The sequence below is a fragment of the Pseudochaenichthys georgianus genome, chromosome 8 (assembly GCF_902827115.2).
Source record: "Pseudochaenichthys georgianus chromosome 8, fPseGeo1.2, whole genome shotgun sequence".
NCBI lineage: Eukaryota > Metazoa > Chordata > Actinopteri > Perciformes > Channichthyidae > Pseudochaenichthys > Pseudochaenichthys georgianus.
In genome coordinates, this window is record NC_047510.2 from 19,075,058 (window position 1) to 19,094,095 (window position 19,038).

Sequence of the window (19,038 nt, forward strand, 5' to 3'; positions counted from 1 at the left end):
TTTCATAATAAAATCAATGATCAAATGATTTAACAGTGATATCTCCAGTATCCTTGTTAATTATACGACATTTATTGGTTTAAATTGTGTACAATGCTTTTGTGTTTTTCCCATAGGTTTTTCTCTTTCGATTCTGAGAGACACATTTATTTTATCAGAGGTTTTGATAGGCTAAAATCACGCCGCAATGCAGGTCGGGATATGGTGTTTATGTGATATGAAATCGGAAAACATTTAAAAAAAAAAAAATAATACTTTATTCCGAGTGTTCTTGCTTTTCTCTTTGAAAGTCATCACATAACGGCATTGTAATACACGGTTCAGCTGCATTAAATATTACATATCTGCCGTAGATATTTATTTATAGAGCCCTGATCAGAAGACTTCTGGACAAACTGGAAGAGATGCCGCCAAAACTGAATATGTGACGTGGACCATAAATATATCAACAATTAAACAACATCTTCCATTTCTTTTCACACAATACGTCTCCTTGCAGTATCAACACTAATTCGGCTGACTTTTATATTTGATCCAATTAGTAGATAGTCTGTATTTACACCATAACGGTGCACAGCTGATAGAAAGGGACTTTTTTGTAGTTTTTAAAGATATTACTGATTTTCTGAACTACCTTTCCAACTCCTCATGCAGTTGACTGTTACAGGTCTATACAGGTTCATGGTACAATGCATAAGCTTCACATCGAGAGACTGAAACTGTATTTTCCTTTACCGTTCTGTTTTAATTTCACAATAAAGTGAATAGTCATATTATGTTTGATATTATTATGTTTTATTAACTACTCGACCACTTTTTTTTTTAACCCACACCGCCTAGTGGTTAAAGCACGTTATTATAATGTAGTTAAGTTATAAGTAAGATAAGTTATATTTGATGAAAACATTTAAATATTAAGAGTAGCCTACATACAAAATAGGGGTCAATGATAGAAATATAGAATAGAAAATATCAAGAAGATACTGTAGTGATCTCTACAATAAAACAGTTTAGTGCAGGACGTCCAAAGATATTAACAGGAGGATGTGCAAAACAGACAAACTGATAAGGCTGAATTTTACTCAGGTGTAACTAAAGTCTGATTTAAGGGTTGTTTATATTTCACATCATTAATCAGAATCTGCAAAGTAACAAAAATAAATGTAGTAGAGTAAAAATACCAGGTTAACCTCTGAATTGTAGTGGAGTAGAAGTAGTACATGCTGCTGTAACAAAAACATTTCCCAACTTGGGATCAATAAAGTATCTTATCTTAAGATGATCGATGGCTTCTTTCATATTTGCTAAATGTGCATCTGAACCTATACAAGTGCATGTTTCAGGCTAACAACAGGAGGGGTCACAGACATAAGACCAGCTGCTAAATAAAGCTCGTCTGACCTTAGCTGTCATGTGGGTATATTAATGCTGCCCATTATGCACACAAGCAATTTTCACCCATGTATTAATTATATGTTTTAAATTTGATAACACCAATATGTTTCGTATCCCCTAAACCTCCAGGGATGTATACAGTTTAATACTGGCAACGTCTAATTGTGGGAAATACGAAAACGTCTTTTAAAACTACAATTCCCAGTAGAGACGTGCCATAGCACGGTTCTTACCCTCATTACCTCTGCCCGCCCTACCACCTGTCCTCTGGACCCTATCCCTTCAAACCTCCTTCAGACTATCGCTCCTGATATTCTACCTTTTCTCACCCATTTCATCAACACTTCTCTAACTTCTGGTCACTTTCCAAACAGTCTCAAGGAGGCAAGAGTAAACCCTCTCCTAAAGAAACCCACTCTCAACCCGTCTGATGTTATAAACTACAGGCCTGTCTCTCTCCTCCCGTTCCTGTCTAAAACACTTGAACGTGCTGTCTTTAAACAACTCTCCTGTTATCTCCATCAGAACAACCTTCTGGATCCGCACCAGTCTGGTTTCAAGGCAGGCCACTCCACAGAAACTGCTCTCATTGCTGTCACTGATGAACTGCACACTGCCAAAGCAGCATCCCTCTCCTCTGTCATCATCCTGTTGGACCTGTCTGCTGCATTCGACACGGTGAACCATCAGATCCTACTTCGCACTCTCCAAGAACTTGGAGTTTCAGGCTCTGCACTTTCCCTCCTCACCTCATACCTCAAAGACCGTACCTACAGGGTAACTTGGAGAGGGTCCGAGTCCGACCCTTGTTAATTAACTACAGGGGTCCCTCAGGGCTCTGTTCTTGGTCCCCTCCTCTTCTCCCTGTACACAAACTCGCTCGGATCTGTCATTAGCCCGCATGGTTTTTCATACTACTGCTACGCTGACGACACCCAATTAATTCTGTCCTTTCCCCGCTCAGAGACCCAGGTCGTCGCACGCATCTCTGCTTGTTTAGCCGACATCTCTCAGTGGATGTCCGCTCATCATCTCAAGCTCAACCTTGACAAAACTGAACTGCTTTGCCTTCCGGGAAAAGATTGTCCCACTCTTGACCTGACTATCAACATCGGCACCTCTGTTGTTTCCCCGACTCAGACTGCAAGGAATATGGGTGTGATCCTAGATAACAACCTGTCCTTCACTGCAAACATCGCTGCTACAACCCGTTGCTGCAGATACACGCTCTACAACATCAGGAAGATACGTCCCCAGCTGACCCAGAAAGCGACCCAGCTTCTGGTCCAGGCTTTCGTCACCTCACGTCTAGACTACTGCAACTCCCTCCTGGCTGGTCTACCTGCATGTGCCATCCGACCTCTGCAGCTCATCCAGAATGCAGCGGCTCGTCTGGTCTTCAACCTTCCTACATTTTCCCACACCACGCCGCTCCTCCGCTCCCTTCATTGGCTTCCGGTAACTGCTAGAATTCACTTCAAGATACTGGTACTTGCGTACCATGCTGCAAATGGATCTGGCCCTTCCTACATCCAGGACATGGTTAAACTGTACACCCCAGCTCTACGCTCTGCATCAGCCAAACGACTCGCTGCACCCTCGCTGTGAGGGGGACCCAAGTTCCCATCAGCAAAAACACGTGGGTTTGCTATCCTGGCTCCAAAATGGTGGAATGAGCTCCCCATTGACATCAGGACAGCAGATAGCTTACACACCTTCCGGCGCAGACTAAAAACTCATCTCTTTCGACTCCACTTCGAGCGATAGAATTACTAACAAAGAACTGCTAACAGAGCACTTATATACTAATAAAGGACTGGCTTATCTATAGCCAGTTGAGTAGCACTTAAAATACTTGGCTCTATGAAACCTGATGTACTTATATGATTCTGTTTTCTTCAAGGTTGTGTCTTCCTGGTCGAATGTACTTATTGTAAGTCGCTTTGGATAAAAGCGTCAGCTAAATGCAATGTAATGTAATGTAATAGCACATGTTGCGAAACACGCCAGCATGTGTAATTCTGGGGGGCTGGGCTGGACCCGTCCAAGTCCAGTTTTGGAAAGTCTGCCGTGGTTCCATTCCATTTCAAAGAGCTGTTTGACACTCGGCATAACCTTGTCGCACTGCCACTTCAACATCCAATCACAGAGCTTGAGGGCTAATCACGGGGTTTGTAAAGCAAGGCGGATGTTGTAGTCTCAAACGATAGCTGGGGATTCTGGGTAGTGTAGTGTCTTCGGAAACTTTGTAGTGTCTAAACTCCGAAAAAACTATTTGTTTCTCCGAATCGAAGTTTAAAAACACAAAAGCATTGTACACAATTTAAACCAATCAATATTGTGTAATTAACAAGGATAAACTGATGTTTTTTAGTGGATGAGTAATGGAGATATCACTGTGTAGGCCTAATCATTTGACAATGTGGGGAATACTTCCGGTTTTATTATGAAAACTTAGAGACCGGAAATACTGTTTTTACCCACGCTAATTTGACATGGAAGCTGCCCCATATACACGTTCTCCTGGCAAGACCTCAAATCATCTTCGTATATCTATCAAACTGTAGATCCTACACATCCACTGGACGTAGATTATAAAAGTACAATATACACTTCTCGCTAGAAATCTAATAAAAAAGCGTTTACACACCTACTTTTTAAAAGTAAAAATCCTTAATAGCCTATAGGCCTAATTTTACTTGAGTATTCCTGAAAACTCTGAAATGCTCACAGAGGTTGTTTCAGTCAGCAAACTGCCAACCCCCCCCCCCAAGTTGTTTTCATAACTTCCCCCAGTGAAGGTTGGAACGTTTTTGTGTGATAATAAAACCTTACCACAGTATGTACATGAACAATGAAAGTAGAGAGTTAAGTAAAAGGACAGCTGTAAGTAATTTAGAAACACACAAGGATATACAAAACAAAAATAAACAGGTGGCATAATTAGCAAATGCAAATAAGGGACTAAAGACAAGACTAAACAAGATGAAAAGTGATCTTGAAAAAGCAGCAGAGCTTAATCAAGAACATGCATAAAGAAGTACAACACATCAATCAATTATTTAAAAAAGAAAAAAAGCTACCTAATTAGGATATCAATATCCAATCTCTCCATGCTATCCAAACAGAAGGGTTGCTGGCTATGTTCACTAACATTATGAGGATGTACTCAAGTTAAATAAACACCAGGTCCAAACATGCTGTCAAATAGGTGTTTATTGAAGCTCAGTTCTCACTTTTGCACTATGTTTAATTTTTTACTAAGTACTCCACTTGCTCACGCTTTGATAACCCACTTTCGTGCTGCATAAGCAACCTACTGTTTCATACACCCCCTCATATCCTGCACGTTGCACTGAACTGGCCAGAAATCCTCTGACAAATGTTTGAGGGCTTTGTGGTGCATGCATATAGGCAACTCATGCGTACTGTACATATGTCTAACTACCCACACAAACACACACCCACAAGCACCTCTGAAACTCAAAGCACACTGATAAAGTGAGAAGATATTTATTCAAATCACATCTCACAACAATAAACAGTCCAAACTCTCAAAGGTCACTCAGCTTGACATAAAGTCTGTTTACCACCAAATGTCTTGCTTGCCTATACCTTGACACCTTTTGTACTCCCAAATCATCACATGCTTTGTGAACTCACCAGTGAATTGTTGGTGTGACTTCACCAATTTAAAAACTAGTTTGACAGCACTACAGATGGGGGAACGAGAAACAGTTAAGTGTTGCACCAGCCTGAAACCTTAACAGTGTCAGCGTCCTCCTGCTCTGTGGTGACAGTTGGGAGTGCTCCTCTGAGCTGTCATAAGTGATCCACACTCAAGCACCCACACCTCATACTTCCCAGAATCCAATCATTTGCAGGTGTTTATTGTTAATGACTCGGTCTGTACCAAATCCTGAAGTGTTGTGTGTGTATGCCTACCTGACTGGGCCCTCCTATATAATTTCATCTCATCTTAACTCACTTGAACCGAGAGGTCCAAGGGTGGGCCGAGGTGTCCTAAAGTCTGTGCAATGAGCCTTCTCTCTCCACCGTCCTTCAGGGCTTACTCTGCCCTGGATGGTATTTTGTCTGCCTTTGCAGAAAGCTGAATAGAGGCTTTTCCAGAAGGCTGCTTTACATTCTTTGAACAGAGGGCGGTTTTGACATTGTTAGTGCAACCTTGGCTTTCTCTGTCAGGGGGAGCCTTTGTGGATCTGGTCGGCTCAAATAAATCCCACACATGCTCGGGGTTCAAATGAGGATCTCTTAATGCGCATAGTGCTATTATGTACACACACACACACACACACACACACACACACACACACACACACACACACACACACACATATATTCTTGTTACTTGTGGTTTCGCTAGAGTGCATCTCAAATAGCGCTGACCACAGGTGTCCTCATTAGGCTGGTCTGTGCACTGTATTTGATGGGACAAACACTGTGCATACCCGTGCTGTTTAATTCAATCCAATACATCAATACATATAATGTTTGCACATCTGAGTGGCAGTTATTTCACTCTGTGGTAATTTGATAAGCCTTTTTGTGTAATGTTTTGTAGTTTATTTTATTGTATTATATTGAAATACATTCATTATATTGAATGGAACATGAACAACTTTACTCTCATTGTATAAATCTAAACCCTCACATATTTTCCCCTTTATGTTATGCCTTTAACCATCTAAAGATTATGCTATTATCTGCATAAAGGCTCACCAGACATACTTTAAACAAGATCATGTTGCAGTCACAGCTCACACCTTCACATTACTCTACTACAGACTTGTATTTAACCTGCATTTAATCTACAAACTCAGTTGCTTTAGCTATAAGCAGCACTAACAATGCTGCAAAGTATATACATAGATATCCATCATTAAATGCATACTGTATGTACTGTATTTGGATTCTGCATACTTAAAAATAAGGATGGGGGATATTTACATGCAGAAATGTATTCTTTCCACATGAACATAGTATAGTATAACACTATTCCTGTAAAGACAGATATGGTGCATCTATACATTCACATATGTAGGTAAAGACAGCTACTTTCTCTGAAAAGCTTTATCTCGTGTGTCTGTTTCTCAGAAAGAATATGCTTTCTCTGTAGAAATATGCTTCTTTCAAAGGTGTGATGAGTGTGGGTTTTGTCTGTATGAACCTGTTTTTGAAACAGCAGCCAGCAGACACTGTCAGGGGAAAAGGCAAACTTAAATGAGAAGAAATGCAATATGTGAATTCAGGTATCTCATTGATCCATCAGGACCTCAGGGCCTATTCAGCGTTTCAATTTACCTCCATCTCTCCTCAAAAGACTACATCAATGTCAGCCCCTCCTGTCTCCCCCGCTCTTTTTTTACCTTTCGGCTCTCAGGCTTTTACTCACTCTGCGGATCAACGCTTATTCACCCATTCACTGCCTTAGAGCAACTGCAAAAAGCAACTTTGCTGTCAATGAGCTGCCATGGCCTCTCCAGCAGGGGAAAGCTGTCAAACATTATTTCTCTAATAATTATTTGTGAATTTGGGAGATAAGAAGATAAGAATGGAAAGAAGCCATCCTGCAGTACTACTCTCTTGCGTCTACTCTCACCACTGGTGTGTTTGTGTGCTTGTGCGTACACATTGTAGGTCAATAATACTGCATGCAAATAAAACATAGATTTATTGTCTGGTTGCTGGAACAGTATAGTGTGATTGCGGGTTTTGCATGTGTCAAAGTTTAGTATGACATTACATTTATTTGCTTGACATATAGGACACACGTTTTCATAACAAGATGTATTGATATGTTTCTCACTAAGAGGAAGACTGAGCAGAATGAGCATAACTCTAAGTAAACAGATTTAGTGTGTGCAACATTAACTGTGTAACTACGCAGACAAAGCATTTGCTATCTTCGCTGATTTGTTAAACTGTTAATTTATTTTAGGAATTAAGAAACATTAGAGGCTTACTGAATCTAATTCAGGGGCAAGTTTGGAACATTTATGTTACTAAGGCAATTTATACTCAACATGTGATTAAAAAAACAAGAGTTTTGCAAACAGATTTTCATCTTCGTGTCTGATCAACTGTGGGGTAAATTAGTGTCTATATTCACTTCAGCAGCCTGTACGTGACAGACGGCGCCAGACACGACGTGTCTGTGTGGGTAACACTTGTGTCTCAAAGTGAGTGTGTTATTGGCAGCTGTCACCTTCTCCATGAGCTGGCGAAGTTGCCTGCTGCGTGGGTCTCGGTTACACATGTTCTGTGCCGGTGCGACCACGGTACAGATACACTTCCCATCTGCATCCTGCGCCGAGCTGTAGATCTGCCAGCCCTCCTCTGGGCTCGGGTACAGAGCCTGCAGAAACACAGAGACATATATATCTTAGACCAAGAGAATAAACGTGTTGCTTCTCTCTGCAGTTTTTTTTATCCTGTTTATGTTACAAATGGTTAAAAAATGTCCCTGAAATCTTTTGAAAAAAGGGTTAAGGGTCATTTTGCACAATGTCTATAAAAGAAAAGCACATCAAATGAAAAACAACATCTTATGGCATGCTTTGGTTAAATGTATGTCTATTATATTGAATTATCCCAATGCTTTCACTCAGCAGCGCACTCTTCCATCACATGTACAGATAATTTGTCAGAATTCCATTAACTAATAATCAAATAAAATGACTACCCGCCATGCACAGTGCATTCTCTTATCATCTGTGCAGCCCACACTGGAATGTCAGCCAAGGGACTACATGCTATGCAAGTTATGATTTATTCTAAGTGTAAAATATGTTTTTGTTTTTAATGATGTTTCAGTGAAACAGCACAGAGTAGCCTAAAGCAAACTTACTGCACTGTCCTTGCTAACTAGCTGTTTCCATGTGGGATGTAGCTTGATTAAACATGCTATTTGAGGAGTTTTAATTAATCTAATTCAAGTCATTCTTTATTGTGAAACATTTATTTTTTAATGAGTTGTTTGCTTAAACGGCAAGTTTGCACAAAGCCCATATTGTTGTTTTCAAGTACCATTCCCCTTTATTTATCTCACCACATGGCCCGTTGCCAATTAGTATTTGACAAATGAATGGATGTATGTGTCCATGTCTGTTTAGGTCCTAAAGCAACCCTTTAACCAGATCCTAAACTTTAGGATCTGGTTAAAGGGTTGTTTCTGATTGAATATGACATGTTAAGTGAACCCTAAGCAGATAACCCCTATATTTCCATTATATTCTAGTTATTTCCTGTTAATTCCCGTACATTTCTGTTACTGTTATTCCCATATCAAGTTTCCAACTTAAATCTTCATTACGTACCAAGCAGGCTTGGTATTTTCAAAATACATGAGGGCAGACTAGATATTTTTCTGCCAGTATTTATCAACAGTAATCTGAAAAGCGTTACACCCTCATAAACAATTTCTAAAATAATAAATGTATCTAATATTTGAAAGTGTTGTTGAAAGTGTTTAGAGAGAAAGACACTCTTTAATACTTTCCATATCCTGATTAGTTGTGCCCATTCTGTCACCATGCATTAGCTGCAAAGTCATAATTTATCCATGGCATTCTCCTACTCTTGCAACCCTGTCAAAAGTGACTCTTCCCCAAAGGCAATTAATAGCAATTGATCCATCCAACTACTCAAAATCTATGCAGTCTAATTTTAGGATTAACTGGGGAGGAACAGAGGGAAAGCGAAGCCAGAGATTGACAGAGGTGGTGCTCTCAGCAGTAAAGTAAGGAGGAGAGAGAGATGGAGGATAGAAATGGGTGCAGATTAAGATAAGACAAGAACACCTGTGGAAAATACACAAAGGGATGAAAAACACAACGCCATGACAGAGATGGAGTAAGAGCTTGACAGGGGATGAAGAAAGACAAATGGGAGGAAAATGGGGGTTTTAAAGAAAAGAGGAAGAGGGAGGGATCAGACCAGGCTGTGTGAAAGCAGGGCATAGATAGGTTTGGACGCAGAGAGGAAATGGAGCTGTTCGAGATTGATAATGCAGCCTGTATCCAGTGGAGGAGAGTCGAAGATGAAAGGATGGAGTTCTCTCTCTGACTAATCCAATCAAAAGTAGTGCCGTAGCACACGCACAACATAGTTTACACAAAGGCCCGGACCGTTCCTTTCAGTCACCTGGCACCTACACACATTCGGCATATAAAGCAAAATGTAATGAGAGAAGAAGCAGCCATTTTAGTGATCAAATTAAAGACCCATCCACATAAGTGGCAGAAAAAGGCTGGAAATAAGACCTTGTGGCTCGACCCGGTGCCGCTCTCCTGCTTTCTTCTGAGGATTTTTGTGCTCTCGTCTTCTTTGGTCGGGGGATCAGATTAAAATGTCTTGGGGGACAAGGGGACTTTGTGATTGGAGTGTAAAGTACCAACCACCCTGCAAGCCAATGTGCTCACTGTCACATCTTGTCACTCCTGCAAATCCCTCGGCACCCCACCCCCCTCTCTCCCTCCCCTCCCCTGTTCTTCCTCCAGTTCCTCACACTCTCAGATTGAGTGAATTTTAAATCTGACTTTGATCAAATACATTATGGCCAATAGACTATACCTGAGTGACTTAAATGTTGCAATATCAACCATGACAATGACACAAGAAATACACTCTTTTCATATTTGACCTGTTTAATTATATATAAGGGTAGATTAAGTCGACTCATACATTTTTTTAAATGAATACATCTAAGTTTAATTAAACTAAGTAGCGAGTAATATACTATGAGCTTGTTTGTAAGTTAATGTGCAACCAGTTCCTGAAGTGACTTGCACAGTGTTTTCAGTCAGTCAGCACCTTTTTTTATCATTAGTCTTCCTTTTTTGAGGCAATCCAGCTTCTCAATAGCAGAGCCTCCTCCAATTTCTTTCAACCATAACTGACTGTATATTTCATTCTGCCATTGCCCGAGGGGGAGATTCTTTCCTTTGTCTGCTTCTCTGCCCGCATCTCAGTCACTGTCAGGACGTCAGATTTATTGCAACATGTGTGTATGAGTTTGTGAGTGCAAGTATTTCTGTGAGCCTGCCTAGGTGTATCGGTATATTATCTGCATGTATTGTACACAAAATAACAGCACATACAGTATATGTGAATTGTTCCACATGTGGTATTTTCTACATGAAAAATGTTGATGATGCATGCATTTGGAACTGCAGCTACACTACTGATTAAACCCCGAAAGGGATTCTGTGGATATCTGAGCAGCTGTATGCATGATTACTGCAGCAGAGTACTTTGACTGCTACGATACTTTGGACGTGTGTTAGATAGCGGATCTTGAGACCATACCATTTTACACCATCTACTCATTACAGTTGATCGCCTGCTGTGTTTGCAAGTGGAGGTTAGTTAGCCTCAAACAGCAGAATCCACTTGTCCACTCACTCTGAGGGCCGGGTATGTGCAGCCTCCTGCATTCAATACAATTACCTCATATCCAAACATGTGGGGGCTGCCTGTCTGCCTACGCACTAGAAATTCACTTTTGGTTCAGAAGGATTGTGGCGAATGGATGCAGAAGAGGGCATCAATATTTCATATTCCTATCAGCCTGAAAGGGAGCCACAATTGGTGTCCAACAGATTGTGTTATGATATCTTACATAGTGGGCTGTAATAAGCAAGTTCTAAATTCAACAAAGTAATATTTGAGGCATGTCAGCTCCATTATCCTAATACTTTCTTCATTTTCCAACATGTTTAAGCTCACGCTGTGCTCCTCGTGTGCTTTTTCCCCAAGCCAGGGAGCTTTCACAGCATCCCATCTTCTCCTCTCTTCATTAATGTTTCATAAATGCTGGGCTGAAATTAAAAGCTTATTTGAAGCCGTTCCAATTTCATTACCACCCACCTATCCATTCTGCACTAACTTTCCCATTCTCATCACATTGGCAGTTTAGATTGCGGGGGGAAAGAGGTTATTTTTAAATGTGCTTTGTCCTATACTTTGTGCCTGAGCTGTTGCGATGTGAACTATATACCATATATACCATACGAAACTGATCTCTTGGGATGCATGTCGTGAACGGATATGTTTTGGAACTCCAGTTAATTTATTTATATATGATCATGAGTCCCCCAAAGATTGGGTCAATGACATTGGTTCATTAAACAACCTGCAGCCCCATGCAGCCTATAAGTGGTGGAGATCCAACCTCCCCAATAACTAGTGGTTTACAGAATATTATTCAGGGTATACATAGTAAAATAAATAAATGATGTTTGCATACTGTGCAGGTCAGAGTGTAAACGTTTAAGAAAGTAGTGATTACATAACCTGTGCTATCATCATTAGCTATAGTTATCTTAGGGAGCTTCAGGTCTGAGAGATAATCCTCTCTTCCCAGACACAGACAGTGGTTATAGTAGGGACTAGGGAGGAGGTGTTGAGTTCCCTGTCTTAGAAATTCACCCATTAGACATCAGGGATGAAATAGAATATGTAAGTGCCAGATTTGAAGCTTTCACGGTCACGGGCTGCCATGCGAAAGCCCATTAAGGAGAAAGACAGCAGTCATTGAAAACAACAGGAAACCGCAGAGGGCAAGAGAGATGAAAAATCAATTAGTCTTGCTTACTCAAGTTAAAATTAAACTCTAAGATTAGTGTCCTTCCCCTTTTGTGCCACCTACGGGTTCCCTCTGATCCCATGACATCGCAACTGGCAGCCTGGGCCTATGAAGTCTCGTCATTCAATGCTGCTATGTCTTCCATCTACAACCTGCCATTCTCCCAATAGAAAAACAATTGAATTGGAAGTTACTGATATGGTGATAGGCGGAAAATGAAGTGTTGTGGTTTGAGAAAGGCTGACAAGGGAAAGAGAGATGGTTCTAATTTCCTTTAGCTTAGTTAAAACGCTGCCCAGTCACAATTCAGAATGACAACTTCAGTTGAATCCCTGCAGAGAAAGGGGAAGAGGAGATGAGAGGCTGTGGCCATTACTAAGCTAAATTCGAGTTACCCATTACTCCAACCTTTCTCCTCTGCTTCCTGTTCGCAGCATGTACAAAGGACCAGTTTCCAATGAGATAATGTGTCGTTTACAACCTTAATGAAAACTAACAAGCCACATTGTGCTTTTACCTAAGTGTTCCTTCAGTGCAAAGTTGCTCAGACCCTTGTATTAGTGATTAACAAAGTTCAGAGAGATTATCCAATTAGACATTGGAGCTGCTGGCATCACTGTCGAGAGTTGCAGGACGGACTTCCTCTGGCGTTTCATTAAATGAACCCTGGAGCTTGCTGCTGTTAAGCCAGAGCTAAATGAGGTCATAAATCTCCAGCTCCCTACTTTATGAACATGACGGGAAGTCTATTATAACTTTCATAAACAGCAGGCAGAAAGGGGCAAACGGGCAGGAGCAGGGATATGAGATAGATCGTGCTGCTCTGCTGTGAACTCAACCTGCCATCCTCTCTGAGGAAGTGCAACGTCACAGGATGTACAGTGTAAGAAGAGTATAGGGCTGAGAATAAGGAGTACAAGGAGAGATAGTAAGGATAAAGAATGCTACACACATAATCTGTCTCTTCGGTTTCCATCCCACAATGCCAACTTTGTTTATCCTTGTTCTGCATCTTCACTTTCTTTCCCTCCGCATTCTGTGGCAGGCATTCACTTTTCTAAACGCTTGTCCCCAGCACAGTAGAAACATCTGTCCCTGCTACACAGAGCAATATATGGCCAAACAATCAGATCTCATTTTTCAAATTGGCTGGATATTGCTGTAATCGACCGTGTACAAATAAACATGCAAATACACCCCCTCGCTCTTCAAATGAACAATCAGTCAATCCTCAATGCACAGGCCAGCTGCTGGCCTTTACAACAAAACTCAATGAAGACTCCGAGTCAAGTCCCTAGTCTGTCCTGCTCCCAAGGAAAACCGATTAGCACAATCAGTGCAGCATGGTTGCCAGTCAATAATATGACTCATAAACTCATCATGCCCATCTCCCTGCTGCCTTGTTTTCCTCCCTGCTGCCTCGTACTCTCTCCCACTCCATCACTCTCGTGCCTGCCACCCCTCCTGCCTGGTGTCCTGCTTGCTTTCCATCTGCAGCTCACTCATTCTAATCGGGATCACATTTAGATGACAGTAGGGTTGACAGATCCGTCAAGTGCTTTTTGAAGTTGGGGGGTTAAGTTTGAGCTCTGTTGGAGGAGTAGGAGAATATTACACTCACCAATGTTCAGCACATAGGAGCTACAACGTTATACTTTTTGGAGCAGGCTGCCTGTGCCATGCCAGGTGCTCCGGTGCAAAATATTTGGCATCCAGTCAGCTGTTAGACGGCTACCAGATAGCTGTAGCTGATAGCTGGTGTTACATTGAGGAGGGGTGAGAGAGAGATTGAGGAAAAACTGTATAAACTGTTAGAACACACACAGTCAGTGGTTCAATGGAGGAAAAATGTGGCTTGCAGTAGAGTGTGAATTGTGAAATCATCAAATAGCTTTTGAAGGGCAAAGCACGAGTCAGGCATAAGTTCAGTTGACTTGAAATTACACTGTCAAAATAGAAAATGAACCATGTCTGAGGCCTGACAATGAGCCCATCTATAAAGTCTGGGATAAATAAAGTACACAGGCTACAACGCAGCTCATGTATCAAAACAATTTAAGAATGATTATTAGATTGTCTTTCACTGAGAATCTGTCTCTCCATACCACATCACATTGACTAAGTAGTAGAGGACTCCTGTCTGGGTCTGACCTCAAATAAAGTTTGGTTGAAGGCTGTACAATGAACATAAAAGAAAAGTGTGCAAATAAAATTCTGCAGCAGTGTTTAATCTTAAATCCATGGCCAAGAATCGATTTTAACAGTCTGCTTTATTGGATTGCACAGTGGACGTGATAATGTTTACATTCCTACATAGTGACAGACAGAGGCTGGGTGACCCCAATCATATTGTGAGCCTGGCTGTTTGTTCACTGCCATTTGTTGTTTTCTGCTCCCTTTTGATGCTGGGAATATTTTATTTCACTCTTCTGGCTCACAGCTTTCTTATTTTAGATATCAAAGGGAGAGTCAACACACACTCACGCACACACACAAAAGAGGTGTTATGGGTATGCAACCACATTATGTATGACATTGGCAGCTGGTGACTCAAAATATTGGGGAGGGCAGGAGGAAAACCATCTCACAGCACGATGTTATTTTACACTACTTATATCTTTCTTTATTTAAATTAAACCTTGTACACGTGAACAGATACAGTACACACATTTTATTTCCTTGAAAAAATAAACCACAATGTGCCGGTAATCCTTTCAGCACAGAAATAATCAGTCAACAGGTACACCTTGAGTTGTTATTACTTAAAAGGAGATTCATGTATTTTCTACTCTGACTTTAACATGTAGAGTACACCAAGGTTCAATTCTCGGATCAGTTTTGTTATGATATTATTATTATATCATTTATCAGTGGTTAACTTGATAGCAAGTAGGATGTCTCTCTGACGATGCTAAACTATGTGATGCATTCCCCCAGGTATTTGCAAATAAAATTAAAGTTCTTATTTTTGTATGTAGTACATGTAGCAATGTCATGGCAACTGTATCCCAAATGTCAGGTGTTACCTTGACTTGATTTCAGTTTTGAAAAGCATAATGAAAGAGCATGCTGGTTTCCTTATTCAACAACAACAACAACAACAACAACAACAACAACAACAACAACAACAACTGCCAATTGTATTAATAGATTCATATTAATTTCTTAGTATACCATTTAAAAAAAATAAGTGTGCGTGCACAAGGTCTACAAAAGTGACTTTTGGGCTTGACCATCTTGTGCAGGAACACACATTCTATGTAAATGTTAGAGCTCTTGGGTCTCCTCTGCTCATTAAAGAACATCGTTTTGCACTCTCCAGATGTGTACAAGCATCCAGGCAGGGTTGTGCTCAGTGCCTTCTCAGAAAGGACAGAGAAACTCAGTCAGCTGTGTTCGTGAATAAGCTGGTTAGAAGACGAGCGCAGAAAGCAGACTATGGAAATAGCTCTGAGCTTGGAGAATAGTGGAAGCAGCGTGCACTGGTGCCAGGGTGGAGACTGGCAGCAGGCCACTGGCGCACTAGCATCACAGTGTCACAAGACTGTGGCTAGATTGTCTTTGATTAGAGCTCTAAACATTGTGTGAGTCACGACTGCTTCTTAGATCATCACAGGCATCATTAATAGTGATGGGACTTTGAGGCGAGGCTTTACATTAAAGTTTTATTCCCTGCCATTGTTTTATTCCTGTCTCAAAGGGGAGACATTTTCCATCACAGCAAACTAGTATACTGTCATATTTTCTGGCACAATCAAACTGGCTCATCAGTTGTAATAAAACATTGATGGAATGATGTTAGATGGCAGCCTTTCTCCTTTTCTCTTGTGAATGAGTTGCCTGAAAGAAAATAGCCACTCACAACTATAATAATCTGTTATTTCCAGTCTTTTGAAATGCAAATGACAAGGCTCCCAGACATGAGTTTACCAAAGAAGAACCTTGCAACATATTCTATTTCTCTTGACCCTAAGCAGGATAAGCAAGTTTACAAAAAACAGTGGATAGCTTAATCAGGCCACCGCCCCGGGGAAAGGTGGGTGTTCAATAGGATTATAGAGTTTAGTGCTGTAAATATTTGAAACATGCCTTGAGTTCTTACATTATGATTTAACTTTGATGATTTACTGAGATTGACCTGCTCAAATATGAGCCTGATGTAGAAAAGATACAACACAATTTGGAGCAAAATGCTGCTTTTACCTAGATGGTTGACATTTTCACAAGGGTATACTGTGAGTTTATCTCCAAGAAGACATGAACCTGACACCTCACTGCAATACTAGGGAGACATAATGCTGCGACGATGCGTTAACACAGTGGTTCCCAACCTGGGGGGCGCGCCAAATACCATATTTAGACTTTTTTTTAACTTTTTTTTTTTTTACATATAATTGTAAAGCAATACATGATTGTCACTAAAAGCCTTGTCTCCACATTACAATAAAATATAAAAAACAATTGATTAATTAATTTGAATAACAATTCAAGTTAGTAGCTATTATAGGCATACAAAGGCAGAAATGTATAATTCTTTCTTTAATAGAAATGTTTCTTCTGCCCGTTAAGTGTCCAAACCGGGCTTTTCTGGATAAGCGCATTTTTAAAACATAGTCATTGTCCATGCCGGTTATTTGTCACCGTTGCTCCGATCAGATCTGTCTCTTCCATTTTGTACATTATTTACGACTTTTGAATCCACATAAACACATCAGCAAAATCCGGCTTACTTTGAGCATGTGTTTTAAACAGTTTAATCCCTTTGTGAATTGTTTCCACTTCCGCGCCGTCCTTTAATTTCTTCATACAGCGGGAATCCAAATGAATTAATCCTGAGTCCAATAACCATCAAAGTCACTCCAATAGTGCTCCTTAATTACGCTTTCATCCTCCTTTAACAAAATACTTCACATTCATCTAGTTTGTGACAGTGGTTGTAGCATTTTTGAGACTTTTAAAAATGTAATTACCGCTGTTGTGGCCCCCCCCCCCCCCCCCCCCCCCCCGTGTGTGTGTGTGTGTGGGGGGGGGGGGCGCAACTTCCAACAGGAGTCATTTGGGGGGGCTCTTGGGAAAACAGGTTGGGAACCACTGCTTTAACAAACCATTTTAAATGATATAACTCTTTTTTTAAACAGATGGAATGTCCCCCCTGAGACACACATTTCAAAACTTCCTTTGGGTTCATATTTGGACATAAAAACACACCCACACACACATTTACCCAGATGGTTGCAAATCTCTTGATGTTGGGATGTTACATTTCATTCAATAATTTCAACAGACCAAAATATTTGCTTAAAGGGTAAGGTTACCACAAATAACACACTCGGGATAGAGGGCGAAGGCAATCAGTTACCTATGAATTAATCAATTATTAGTCTACTTGATATATTTAATGTCTGTCTTGCCTCCTATTAGCAAACTGTCAGAAAAAACTTAGCATGTAAACAAAATTAAATATAAAACCTTAAAAGAACTAACAGTTTTCTAATGAAACACATCAGATGCCCTTGTTATACCTGTATGACCTCTCTAAATGCCAGAATGTTTAACATGAGGAGAGGAGGATTTAGGGACAAACAGCGGAGGAGAAATAAGACGTTAAACTGTAACATTGTCTCAACCACCTTTGGAGGTGAGTGACAGATGGGATCAGCCTGAACATCACTCAGAACAGCTCTCTACCTCCCGTCACCCCGCCAAAGACATATGATTTACCACGACCGTCCACACTGCGCCCTGCGCCGCTGCCTCTCACTCATCACTCAGCCACTTGCCCACAATCCTGCATCATTATACTTAACATGACTCACACACCAACATGTACATCTTTCACGTTTGGCTGAAACATTGCTCGCACAAATGCATGTCGACTTCCATCATCTTGCTCTTATTAAAACATCATAGCACTTGTGACAGTCCCACACCCATCACTCCTCCCAGAAACCCCTCTGCTGTTTCTTTAGTTAAACATGAGGCACACTCTAACTCTAATCTTAGTATCTTTCAATGTTTTCAATATCCCCCCGAGTCTTCTGCTGTCACTCTCTTTTTTCCTTACATTCACAATACAAATATTAATGGACAAATATAGTGCACACAGACACTTGCAAAAAATGAAAGTAAGTCATACGCACACTGACAATCCTCTCCGAAGTGCCCCCTCTGGTGATGGTGGTCCCGTTGAGTCCAACCAGAGAGGGCAACGTTTGAGACATCCAGTTGGTCACCATAGCCATGGTGCTGAGCACCGCCCCGATCTTTAGCATGGGGATGCTCATGTTTGCTCCCTGTGGGGCCCCGGCGCTAACAGCCCTGCAGCCAGCCCTACCCTGCCCTGCCCTGGACCTCGGCTCCAGTCAAACCCCTCTCTGCTCCAGACAGTCCAGGCAGGAAGCAGCCAGTCAGTGTCTGCCTCCCAGAGCTGGAGAAGCACAGTTACCAGACCCACAGCCAGAGACTGGTTAGAGGAGAGCAGCTCACATCCAACAGCATCACCCTGGAATCTTTCCCCTCAGAGTGACTGCCTCAGCCTCACCCCCTCCCTCTCTCTCACTTCCTTACTCTGCCCTTATCTCTCCCTCCCTCTCCGTTCCACTCTCTACCTCAAGATGCAGAGCTGCGCATTGGCTGCCTCTCTGTCTCAACCCCTCCCGACCAGCCTATGCTCTGTTCTTGCCAGCCCTGTTTTGCATGCATGCATCTATTCTTTTCTGTTTCTTTGACATGTGGCTTTGCTTTCATTATTCAAATCTCAGTGTGTGTGTGTATGTGTGTGTGTGCACTTCCACATTTATGTGTGCTGTGTAGAGATCAGATAGAGACTGATGTGAGAGTGCTGATCTCTGCTCTGTTATGTGGCATGTGTGTGCCAAAAGCATGATCTCAGGTTGAGTAGACTGCCCTCATCAAACTAACTTCACTGATTGGAGGACTGGTTATAAAAAGAAGGAAGTCGATAGATTTAAGGTCTTCCAGGGACGTGAGGGGAGACATTCAGAAAAGTATTAATGGTATGAGAGATCTAGGTGCGT

General features: G+C 41.3%; 1 protein-coding gene across 1 annotated transcript in view; it reads right to left on the reverse strand.

Annotated features, from left to right (window-relative positions):
• olfm2a (olfactomedin 2a) overlaps nucleotides 1–18,542 on the reverse strand; it is a 28,648-nt gene extending 10,106 nt beyond the window's left edge. Inside the window, 2 exon segments of the mRNA XM_034088466.1 lie at nucleotides 7,622–7,771; nucleotides 18,142–18,542. Of these exon segments, the coding sequence (XP_033944357.1) occupies nucleotides 7,622–7,771; nucleotides 18,142–18,285 (294 nt within the window). The 5' untranslated portion in view covers nucleotides 18,286–18,542.
• Between the last annotated feature and the right edge of the window lie 496 nt (nucleotides 18,543–19,038).